Below are 12585 nucleotides of genomic sequence, written 5' to 3'. Positions count from 1 at the left end.
GGGGAGCTGCCACATCAGAATTAGAATAACAGTGAGAAATGTCTCCCTGTACTTTATGCAGGTTGACGTTAATTGTCGTGAGTCTTGCCCTGGAGGCAGAACTGTCAAAATTGGCTATATTGTAAAAATTTATGAAAACAAAATTAGGTTAGGCATTATGTTTTGCAGTGTGGTTAGGGTTCAGTTTCAAATCAGATTGTATGACTTTGTGGCTGTGCCCAGCTAGTGACCACTCTGCAGAGCTGCCTCCAGGAAATGAGTCATCCCAATAATTGCCAGCCTGCGTACTTTATTAGGCTATGCCACTTGTCTCTTGATTGTTATAAGAACAGCTTAACTATGTAAACGGACTGCTTCCCCATACAATCATCCTTAAGACAACAATATATGTCGGGCCTTAACAGTCTAGATTAGTTCTTTATGCGAAAGAGTCTGTTAAATTCAGTCTACTTTGGTAACTCCCCAGTACCCTAGGGAGTGTTTGAGTGGGCAGTCCTTCAGACATGGCAACTGACTAGCAGTTTATCCCTCTAACTAAAGCCGTGTGAAGAGAAATTGTGTTTTATTCCCTAATCTAACCAAACGGATAGGATTAGAACAGTAAAAGAACAGAGATGTGTATTTTATAAGTGACCAGCAGCTCTCTCTAATAATGAGGCAGTTGTCCCATACACTGTGATGTTGCCGCTTTATACTTCCTGGTAGGAAAAACGTGTGGAATAACCGTTTTGCTTTTACTTGTGGAAAAAGGTATGATTGAAAGACACTGAGGGAGGCTGTCAATACTGAGTGGCATACAAATAAGTTCCCCTCACATTTAAAAACGCTGTTTAAACCTTTCTGAGGTACAGAACCAGATGCTATGTTACTGTAGTTCTTAATTGAGATTCTTACGCAATACTTTGTACATTAAACACATCTGATACAAATACACAAGTCATCTATATCAGACCCCGCTTTTGTAAAATGAAGTATTTTTCCTTTTTTGTCTTTACAAGTACGAGTCGTTGCGTAGGGTCCATTCAGCCGCTGGGTCAGAAGACGATGCCAGCCTTGGTCCTGGCAGTAGTCCAAGTGGTGCAGCAGGCCAAATGTTAAATGCAGCTTTGGGGGGAATAGGATTCCCATCCCGGTCTGACGGAAATACAGACAAGGCTGGTAGCATCCATCTTTAGTCTTTGGGAAAGGCCTGCAGGGAGTGTGGTTCACCCAACCACCACACAGCCACGAGTCACCTGCAGAGAAGGAGAGAGAGAATAGTTAGAATCTACAGTACAGGTTATACTCATGCATGTTCATATCAAGTTTGGTTGTGATAGTTAAAGGTGCTACACAGAAGTGTTTTGAATTTTTGCATTGTAATTTCAGAAAATGTCCATAATATATCTGGCGCTAATAGTGGAATGATAGTGTTTCACACTATTACTTACACGCCAGTGTTGTGATTGGCTGTGTTATAGTCGCCTGTTGATTTCTCCCGCCGCTGTTCTGACTGTGTGGCTGTGTTATCTAGTGGACATTTCCGTTTATGTGAGAAAACAAGCACTGAATAGTGTAGGGAATCGTTGTACCATCGAAACACTTCGAAATATATTTTCAATAACAGAAAATATCATTTTTACGGCTGTTTGAAGCTGGTGGACCAAAACCAAAAGTAACCGCTGTAAAAACAAAATGTTTTGTTATTGAAAATATATTTCACAGCGATTTAGTTGGTACAATGATTCCTTACACAATTAAGTGCTCGTTTTCTCACATAAACGGAAATTGAGCTAACAGTGTAGAATTTTAGCAACCAGGAAATGACAGCGATTTCCACTAGATAACACAACCACAAAGTCAGAACCGCTTTCCCAGTTTGACCACAGATGCGACTCCTTCAGAATAAATCAATTGGCGACTATCACAGCCAATCACTACACTGGTGGGTAAGTAATAGTGGGAAACACTATCATTCCACGATTAGCGCCAGATACTGAATATTATGGACATTTTCTGAAATTACATACAAAAATATATAAAAAAAATGTGTAGCACCTTTTAAGGTCTACAGTAAAAACTGCTTAGGTAGTGGTTGTGAAATGGTCTAATCTCAGGGTTGTGTTTGGGTTGTGGTTGTCTTACCTATACCTGATATACAGTATGGGTTGTGGTTGTGTTAGCTGTACCTGATATATGAGTTTTGTATTTATTAAGGATCCAAACAAGATTAAGGCGATTACATCACAAAAAATAAAACAGTACATCATACAACATATTATTACACCACTACTCTACCACTACATACAGTATCTACAATACAAAATGTATAATACCACAATACAACAATATTACAATGTATGTGTGTGTAGGGTGTGTGTGTTAGCGTGTGTGTACGTATGCGTGTGCGTCTCTTCATAGTCCACGTTGTTCCATAAGGTGTAGTTTTATCTGTTTGTTTTTTTTAAATCTGATTTTTACTGCTTACTTGAGTTGCTTGATGTGGAATAGTGTTCCATGTAGTCATGGCTCTGTGTAGTACTGTGCGTTTCCCGGTGTCTGTTATGGACTTGGGGACTGTGAAGAGACCCCTGGTGGCATGTCTTGTGGGGTATGCATGGGTGTCTGAGCTCTATGCTAGTTGTTTGAACAGACAGCTCGGTGCTTTCAACATGTCAATACCTCTCACAAAGACAAGTAGTACTAGTTGTGCAGTCAATCTCTCCTCTACTTTGAGCCAGGAGAGATTGACATGCATGTTATTGATGTTAGCTCTCCGTGTACATTTAAGGGCCAGCCTTGCTGCTCTGTTCTGGGGCAACTGTAATTTGCCTATGTCCCTCTTTGTGGCACTTGACCATATGACTGGGCAGTAGTCCGGCTGCAACAAAACTAGGGCCTGTAGGACTTGTTTTGTTGATAATGATGTCAAGAAAGCAGAGCAGTGCTTTATTACGCACAGACCTCTCCCCATTTTAGCTACCGTTGCATCAATATGTTTTGACCATGACAGTTTACAATCCAGGGTTACACCAAGCAGTTTAGTCTCCTCAACTTGCTCAATTTCCTCATTATTCATTACAAGATTAAGTTGAGGTTTAGGGTTTAGTGAATGGTGCCAAACAATGCTTTTAGTTTTTGAAATATTTAGGACTAGCTTATTACTTGCCACCCATTCTAAAACTGACGGCATCTCTTTGTTAAGTGTTGCAGTGATTTCACTTGCTGTGGTAGCTGACATGTATGATGTTGAGTCATCAGCATACATAGACATTTTTTACATTACATTTTAGTCATTTAGCAGATGCTCTTATCCAGAGCGACTTACAGGAGCAATTAGAGTTAAGTGCCTTGCTCAAGGGCACATCGACAGATTTTTCACCTAGTCGGCTCGGGGATTAGAACCAGCGACCTTTCGATTACTGGCACAACGCTCTTAACCACTAAGCTAACTGCCGCCCACACAGGCATTACTCAGTGCCGGTGGCAGGTCATTGGTAAAGATTGAAAAAAGTAAGGGGCCTAGACAGCTGCCCTGGAGAATGCTTGACTCTACCTGGATTGTGTTGGAGAGGCTTCCATTAAAGAACACACTCTGTGTTCTGTTAGACAGGTAATATTAAAGCCACAATATAGCAGAGGATGTAAAGCCATAACACATACATTTTTTCAGCAGCAGATTATGATGGATAATCTCAAAAGCTGCACTGAAGTCGAACAAAACAGCTCCCACAGTCTTCTTATTATCAGCCAATCATCAGTCATTTGTGTAAGTGCTGTACATGTTGAGTGCCCTTCCCTATAAGCGTGATGAAAGTCAGTTGTTAATTTGTTTACTGTGAAATAGCATTGTATCTGGTCAAACACCATTTTTTCCAAAAGTTTACTAAGGGTTGGTAGCAGGCTGATTGGTTGGCTGTTTGAACCAGTAAAGGGTGCTTTGCAATTCTTGGGTAACAGAATGACTTTTGCTTCGCTCCAGGCCTGAGGACACACACTTTCCTGTAGGCTTAGATTGAAGAGATGGCAAATAGGAGTGGCAATATAGTCCGCCATCATCCTCAGTAATATTCCATCCAAGTTGTCAGTCCCAGGTGGTTTGTCATTGTTGATAGACAACAATAATTTGTTCACCTCTTCCACACTCACTTTACAGAATTCAAAATTACTATGTTTGTCCTTCATAATTTAGTCAGTTATGCATCGATATGTAGGTTCAGAGTTTGTTGTTGGCATGTCATGCCTACATTTGCTAATCTTGCCAATGAAAAAATCATTAAAGTAGTAGGCAATATCAGTGGGTTTTGTGATGAACAAGTCTTCTGATTCAATGAAGGATGAAGCTGAGTTCGATCTAATTTAAGGTGCTCCAAAGCTTTTTACTATCATCCTTTATTTTACATTTTAGTCATTTAGCAGACGCTCTTATCCAGAACGACTTACAGGAGCAATTAGGGTTAAGTGCCTTGCTTAAGGGCACATCGACAGATTTTTCACCTAGTCGGCTCGGGGATTAGAACCAGCGACCTTTCGATTACTGGCACAACGCTCTTACCCACTAAGCTACCTGCCCCCATTTATCTTTGTTTCATTGTACAGTTTCTTCTTCTTTTACTTAGGTTAGTCACATGATTCCTCAATTTACAGTAAGTTTGCCAATCGGCAGTGCAGCCAGACTTATTTGCCATTCCTTTTGCCTCATCCCTCTCAACCGGGGATTTAACTGTTTTTACAGTCATTTTCCTAATGGTTGCATGCTTATTAATAACTGGAATAAGCAATTTCATAAATCCATCAAGTGCAGCGTCTGGTTGATCCTCATTACACACCACAGACCAGCAAATATTATTTACATCTTCAACATAGGAATCACTACAAAACCTCTTGTATGATCTCTTATACACTATATTAGGCCCAGCCTTTGGAATTTTGGTTTTCCTTGATATAGCTACTATATTATGATCACTATATCTGATGGATGTGGATACTGCTTTAGAGCAGATTTCTGCAGCATTAGTAAAGAGGTGATCAATACATGTGGATGATTTCATTCCTGTGCTGTATGTAAATACCCTGGTAGGTTGACTGATAACCTGAACCAGGTTGCAGGCACTTGTTATAGTTTGAAGCTTTTTCTTGAGTGGACAGCTTGATGAAAGCCAGTCAATATTTACGTCACCCAGAAAATATACCTCTGTTGATATCACATACATTATCAAGCATTTCACACATATTGTCCAGATACTGACCGTTAGCACTTGGTGGTTGGATTGTGGTTGTGTTAACTGTACCTAATATATGTGTTGAGGTTGTGTTAGCTATACCTGATCTCAGGGTTGGGGTTGTGTTAGCTGTACCTGATTTCAGGGTTGCGGTAGCGCAGGGCCTGTGCCAGCAGCTCAGAGGTCTGTTGGAAGCAGTGGCCCAGCTCGTCTAACTTCTGCTCCATGGAGATGATGCGCTGCTCCAGCTCCCGGTACGAGTTGTTCCAGTTGGCACTCAAATCGCACATGATCATCTGCATCTGTTCACCATCAATCAACCAAACAAACAATCAAACAGACAATTAATCCATTCATCCAATGCTAGTTGTTTTGTGCTTTTTATAAAGTTATTTGTCGTAACAGCACAAGCATGCCTAACAAAATCCAGACATGGAATTCAGATAAACCCAGACTTAACCCCGGATGAGCTGAGGGTGACAGTGGCAACTTTCTTGGGGGAACAACTCCCTAGGGTAGTTAAAACATTGAGGGGAACCACATACGTCACATGTACATATCTCCCTCCTAAATACTGGCTCCTGTGACTGTTTCCTCTTCATAAATTTGCTCCTGTGTTCGATATACATATGAGCTGGACTTGCACAAATATATAGATCAATTTAATTAATAGAAGCGCTCACAACCCATTAACTATAGCCATTTTCTTTAGTTGTGCATTCTTTGCCAGGTATACTGCCCATTAGGTAAAAAGCTCTGACTCTAGGATTACATCACAGAGTGACTTGAACCTTCTGCTAGACCTCATGGCCGTTTTATAGAGTTTTATGTGTCTTTTACAGACATTTTATGTGTCTCAACACCTAGTAATAAATAACACAGCAACCTTAATATACTGGATAATGGTCTGTGTAAGAGTGTGGTTATTACCTGGAACTGGGTTATCCTGCGCATGGTGTGTGTGTGTGTGTGTGTGTCAAACATGTCGACACAGCTCTGCGTGAGTTGTTCTAGCCTACTGTGTGGTGTGGTTGGTTTACCTTGGGCAGGTCGACCATCTCACTGGCGTAATCTCTCAGCTTCCGTTGTTTGAGGCGCAGGTGCCGGAATCTGTCCAAAACAGACAAAGTACGTAGCAACATCTTAGTATGATAACAGTGTGATAGTGACCTTAAATAAATGCCTGGGCCTGAAGTGAGAAACTATCGTCACTGCCATTAGTACACATTACAGTATTGTCTGTTGCTTCAACGTTCTTGACGTTAGTGTTGGAATTTTTTATTTTTTTAGATGAAACCAGAACTGCCCCAGAAAAAGAAAAATGGAAACCAATATTGCAGGGAACTTCCATCAAGCACTCATGTGCACTAAAATGTCCTAGTGGGGATGCCAGAGCCAAAGAACCGATGCATAAAAGCCTGAAAAAGTCCAAACAAAATTCGTCTCTAAATAGTCTCTTAACTGTTTGGCTCTGTCTCCATTCCAAGTTGCTGGAAGTGCCTCATCATGCTTTCTTTCCACCATATATTTATAGTGGGTATGCTAACTGTACAACAGGAAATGTAACCCCTCCACCCTTACAGGCATACTCTCTCTCTCCCACACACATACACACACACACACAAGGACACACACACACACACACACAGTATTATGAAGTCCTGCTGCCTGATAATGACTCACACATTCACACGTCTAAGCTTCCTAGTTTCCTATTTGTTAGGATCTCCCGTGAAAGAGGTCAGGCAACCCCACACCTCACTCCACTTGTTATTAACAGGAAGGCTAGGAGACATATTGTCAAACAACATGGATGAACAACAATGAAAGTAGAGATGGGGAAGCAGGCAGAGGACGTCAAAGTTTCTAAGTGCTATTATGGAGAAGGAGCTGTCATTCAGAACATTTTTTTTGTCAAATTCAAGCAGTTTTTTGTTAACTTTTCCGGTGTTTCTTAGTTGTGATTTGACTACACATGATGTAGGTTCCTTCTTCTTCTGAATTCCGTGTCAAATAAATGTTTCACTGTTTGTCAGATGACCACCGTCCAGTTATTTTGGTCACGAGAGCTTTTGTGAGAGTGAGACTATGTTGTATGCTTTTCTCTATTCTAAATTTAAACTTTACTATTAGATGACTTGTCAGTGAGCGTATCCATTTGATTGATGTCTAAAGTAGATTTTACATAGTGGCCTAGTCTTTTACCAAAGGGGTGGAGTGCCAAGATTGTTTTGCTGGACCGTAACATCCAAACAAAATAATAATAATAAGCCATTTAGCAGACGCTTTTATCCAAAGCAACTTACAGTCATGTGTGCATACATTTTTACGTATGGGTGGTCCCGGGGATCGAACCCACTACCCTGGCGTTACAAGCGCAATGCTCTACCAATTGAGCTACAGAGGACCAAAATAGACTCAGTTCAGTGTTGACAAATAGTTAATGACCCATAAAACCAGCACAACACACACAGACACACACACACACACACACAGAGACATGCACACACACACACACACACACTTTAGACGGCTTAGTGGTCTCTAAATGCATTGCTATTCTTCTGTTCTCCAGTGTTCCTGCAGAAGAAAACTAGTTGAGATGAGTTCTGTCCCAGAAACCTGAAGAAGATGCAAATAGCAGTGGACAAACTGATGGCCCACTCCCATCTGAAATACAAAGGTTAGACTGGAAAGAATCATACTGTGATGAGGACTTACACTCTGATGGCCTCCAGTAGGCACCTCTGGTGTTTCCGGTGCTCTCCACTGTTGCCCTTGGTCAGGTTGGTGCGGTGCAGCAGCCAGCACTCCCTCAGCACATTGGCAGCAGCATGGCGTATCTGGGACAGACAGAGCCGCCAACATCAAGACCCAGTCAATCAAAGCTGCAGCCCTAATGTGTAAGTGTGTTACACACTCCTTTGTACAGAAGGACTGTCCCAGCTGGAGATAAGAGTATATGGAACTGTGATGCATTAAGCTAACACTCATGTTTATAGCAGGATTAAGTTATAAAGAATTACAGCACTAACCGGAAGGATGACAGCATGTCATACCATGGTGCCATCTTGGGAGCATGTTTATATCATGGTGTCATCTTGGGGGCATGTTTATATCATGGTGCCATCTTGGGAGCATGTTTATTTGCTGATTAAACTGTTGTTATGAAGTGAGAGGTAGTCCATGGTTAACGTTGACGAAAACAATGTTGCCTAGTGCAGAACTGGGTCAGGCGGGGTGGGCTGTACACTGATGTTTGCTACACGCCGGTGTTTGCTAAAAACATAAACGGATGGACACGTACTCGTCATACAGGGAATAATATTTGAGGATGCGAATAGGCATCAGTGGGCCATATGTTGGTTACGGAAACACAATCCTATTTTTTCTCTTTGATTCTATTCGTGTCTGCTGTCCTTCCTGATGAGGACACCGTAACTGCCCTGCTATCTGAGCCTGGTGATGTTACTCTAGCCGGGCCCTGTCTTGTGTTGTCCTGTGTGTGGGGTTATTATTAGGGGCCGTCAGGGGCCGTGGCCAGATGTCTTCTCTTATTCTTCCTGTCAGCATAAATCAGGGCAACGATGGACAGCTCCGCGGGGATGCACACACACACCAAACAACTACAAACAGACGTAAGAATGCACCCAGTGAGAGGATGTGTTCAGTGCCAGGGGGGAAGTGGTTGTATCCTCAGCAGACTCAGACCTACAACCTCGCATCCTCACGCTGACAACACACTGCAGCCTGCAGCCAGTTGTAGCCTACACCTACCCTGCCAACCTAGTGCTCAGCTAATGCTCAGTCAGGTCAGTGGATTTCAAAGAATCCTGCTATACACTACTTACATATTAGAGAATTATGTATTTGGAAAATAGATAGGGAAATCATGCTAGCATCTTCCGTTGCGTTCGTTTATTTTCAGGTTGTTGATTCTCCTTCCGTGCGATAAGCAAACAGATGGATCCTGTCCGAGGCTTCAACATGAAGTAACCCCTCACCAACACACACTCGCTCACTGTATCCTCAGTTATGGCAGTGAGTATATACACACACATGACACACACATCATCTTATCCAGTTTCCCGTCAGTCCGAGTGCCCCGTCCTGGACTGACACAAGTCCCTTTCCTGACAGGGACACGATTGTTTCCTCCTTTTGACGCCTTTTGGAGACTATTAAGAGATTGGCGGGCCCCACCTCCCAAGCCCTCCAGCCCCCCAGTCCTTTTCCCACACTATCCTGTCCTCTGGAATGCCCTATTTAAGGAAAAAATAATATTATAAAAAGACAAAACCATAACACGCGTGCAACGCGGAAAATATCGCTGCATCCACCCAGAAGGCCTCATCCGTTGTGTCATGGGTTTTGTTTTTCTTGTGAGACCAAGGGAACCTTTGAAGGGAGCTGGCTGTTACCGGTTATCAATGTAGGACAGTGGTTTGGATCTTCACAATATGTTTTTCTTATCATTCAGTTATTGGAAAATGGGGATAAATGACTCCTTGAACTGAGAGACACCCACAACATGTTCACTCATTACTGTCATTATAGAGCCAGGTATTTTTACTGACCATGTGACCAGGAAAAACTCCCAGCCCTTGTAAAGGTTATAACTAGGGCCCAGAGTTTTACTGACTAGGTGGACACATGGGATCTGGAAAAACTCTGGTCTCTAACTCTGAGTGATTGATACAGTCGTTCTCCTCCTCTCACCCGTTTGGAGATCTGGATGTCCATCATGAAGAAGTGCACGTGTTTCTCTCCTTTGTTCAGCGCCAGCTTCTTGGTCATGACGGCCACCAGCATGGCGGTACAGGCCACACCCTGAGGACAAACACACAGACAGCCACACCACCGTCACCATGGTTACCACCACCGCCATTTGTCATCCTCCTCCTGTCCCCTTGTGACCCGTAAGAGCGGGAGTCAGAGTCGGAAATCACAAATGATCATGTCAACATTCCAAATTTGCCCTATAGCCTCAGGTCTGTTTGGCCAACTTCAAGATAGACATCGTAATTCCTTTTCAAGAGGTTATGAAATAGTTGTTACTTGCTATAATTTGGACAAATATGGTGGGCCTATTTCGCCTATTTCGCCAAATAATACTAGTTACACTGAATTGACCTTATGCTTATGTGAGAGTGAAATGGTTAATCATATGCCATTGTGGGCACTGATATAATAGTATGGGTTTACTCTGAGAATAGCATTGTGCTATTGCTGGATAGGGAACAACAAAATGCTGACGAATGCTTAGGAACACCACAGAGTGAATCAGAGTGACTTGCACACTAAAATACCCTATATTTCAGTGTGGTACAATAGTTTCAACACACTAATTCTTACTGCGTAATCTTAGACTACACTTCTGAACTATGGGGAGATTTAACATAGTTAATTTACCATTGAGTGCAATTTTATATCAATATGTACTGTAATTACACAAAGCTCACAGTTGTACCAATATGTATCTACCTACACTGTAATTGCATTGTACATGCCAGTGTAATTACTGTGGAAATACAGTACATGGTTTTAGAGACATAGTGTAATCATATCATTTCAAGATTAGACTGGTTTGAAAATGAAGACCGATTTTTACCTTTTTTTCCTTCCCTTGTTTGCATGAATAAAAGAGAGAGAGAGAGCAAAATCTGATAAGGAAGAACAATCATATTAGGATGCACGCCAAGGCTCACAATGAAACACAGGTCACAGTCTGGACACAGAGATGATGCTAAGAGCCATTCGGATGGATGAATCACAAAACTAGTCCCCTGTCCCCTCCTAAGAGCTCCCAAAATACTCTGCTGGCTTCCTAACATCAACCAGCCTACTCACTTGTACTGGCATGGGCATGACTGGAACCAAAGATTCCGTGTGAATCTGCCCCAGTGTAATCTGGGAATTCTGAGAGGCACAACATCCTTCCCAGGGATCCATCCACACCCCACTGATAGGATGTGTACTCTGCTCTGCTCACCTCCCCAACACAGCTGGGGCACTACCAGAGAGGCAGGTTAGCCCAGGGTAGAGGTGCTGAGCGTAGGGGTCCTTGACAGCCGAGTGCTACAGGTGTGAGTACTGCTTCACTCATTGTCCTAGAGAGCTGCCCTGTCGGGAGTAGGAAACGCCCTCCTGTTCCAGTGGTGCCAAAGGCTATAAACCACCTACAAATGGAAATGGTGGAAAGTTTTCCCTTAAAAAAGGGGAAAGCTTATAAAAACAAGGGGAGAGGGAGAGAAAGAGGCGTGAAGGATTATTTTCCACTGTGTCAGGGAGGTGTCTCGGCCTGGCTCGCGCCCCTCTGCCGGTCTTGTGACTCGCCACCGCTTATCTGCTCGGATCGGAAACGGACAGAGCTGAGGTGAGGCAGAGAGCCAAGTCCTTACAGCCCAACAGGCAGAAAACACCCAGATACCTCCCTCTCCCTCTCTCTCTCTACTAGTCATATGGCCCTAAACCTTTCAAAATGCAAGATCCTGTTGGTGACATGTATGAGGAACCTGCCCCCTGCATGTCCCCTTATGATATATGGGAAAAACCTGCACGTCTGTGAGTGTGAAAGTCCTTGGAGTCATATTGCAAAACAATCTGCAGTGGGACGAACAAATCGATTCAATGATTCGCAAGGGAAGCAAAAAGTTGTTCTTCCTATGTCGACTTAAAATTTACTTTTAAGGGGGCGGCAGATAGCTTAGCGGTTAAGAGCGTTGTGCCAGTAACCGAAAGGTCGCTGGTTCTAATACCCGAGCCGACTAGGTGAAAAATCTGCCGATGTGCCCTTGAGCAAGGCACTTAACCCTAATTGCTCCTGTAAGTCGCTCTGGATAAGAGCGTCTGCTAAATGACCTATTTATTTATTTATTTTTTAAATATATAACGTGCCACAAATGGACCTGGTAGCCATCTACACAGGCTATGTTCAACCCTGCCTAGAGTATACCGCAATAGCTTAGCACAGCTCCTTGACTCAAGCCGTCTCTGCACAACTCGAGCCCATACAGAAGCGAGTTTACAGAATCATCCCTGGCATGGCATATCCTGGATACAACAATGCTCTGACGTCACTATCACTGCCCTCACTTCATGAGAGAAGAGAAGAGAGAAACTGTGCCTGGACTTTGCTTTCTCCCAGTTCAAGTCCCCCTTCAGAGACTGGTTACCTGCCTGCTGAGGACAAGTGTCAGGCAAATATTCCAACTGCCAGGACTGAGATATATAAAAACTCACCCATTCCATACCTATGCATATTAACAAAACAAAACTTTGAGTCTCCTGAATGTACATATTGTCATGAATTTCAACTTCAATGTGTTATTGCGTGTGTATTGTAATATCCAATAAACTTTGTATTTCAGTTTCATTGACTGCC

The 12585-nt window shown here is 42.8% G+C and overlaps 1 protein-coding gene across 1 annotated transcript in view; it reads right to left on the bottom strand.

The window, feature by feature from the left end:
- Positions 1-1106: 1106 nt before the first annotated feature.
- The window catches only part of kcnn4 (potassium intermediate/small conductance calcium-activated channel, subfamily N, member 4), a 52163-nt gene continuing 40684 nt past the window's right edge, over positions 1107-12585 (bottom strand). Inside the window, exons 5-9 of the mRNA XM_084157341.1 lie at positions 9921-10031; positions 7923-8044; positions 6242-6311; positions 5337-5503; positions 1107-1235 (exon numbers count right to left, since the gene is read on the bottom strand). Coding sequence (XP_084013467.1) covers positions 1232-1235; positions 5337-5503; positions 6242-6311; positions 7923-8044; positions 9921-10031 — 474 coding nt within the window. The 3' untranslated portion in view covers positions 1107-1231. The remainder of the gene's footprint in view (positions 1236-5336; positions 5504-6241; positions 6312-7922; positions 8045-9920; positions 10032-12585) is intronic.

Source organism: Coregonus lavaretus, assembly GCF_964263955.1.
Source record: "Coregonus lavaretus genome assembly, chromosome: 3".
NCBI classification, from domain to species: Eukaryota; Metazoa; Chordata; class Actinopteri; order Salmoniformes; family Salmonidae; genus Coregonus; species Coregonus lavaretus.
Note: the sequence above shows the minus strand (reverse complement) of the source record. Positions and strands in the feature narration are given on the sequence as shown.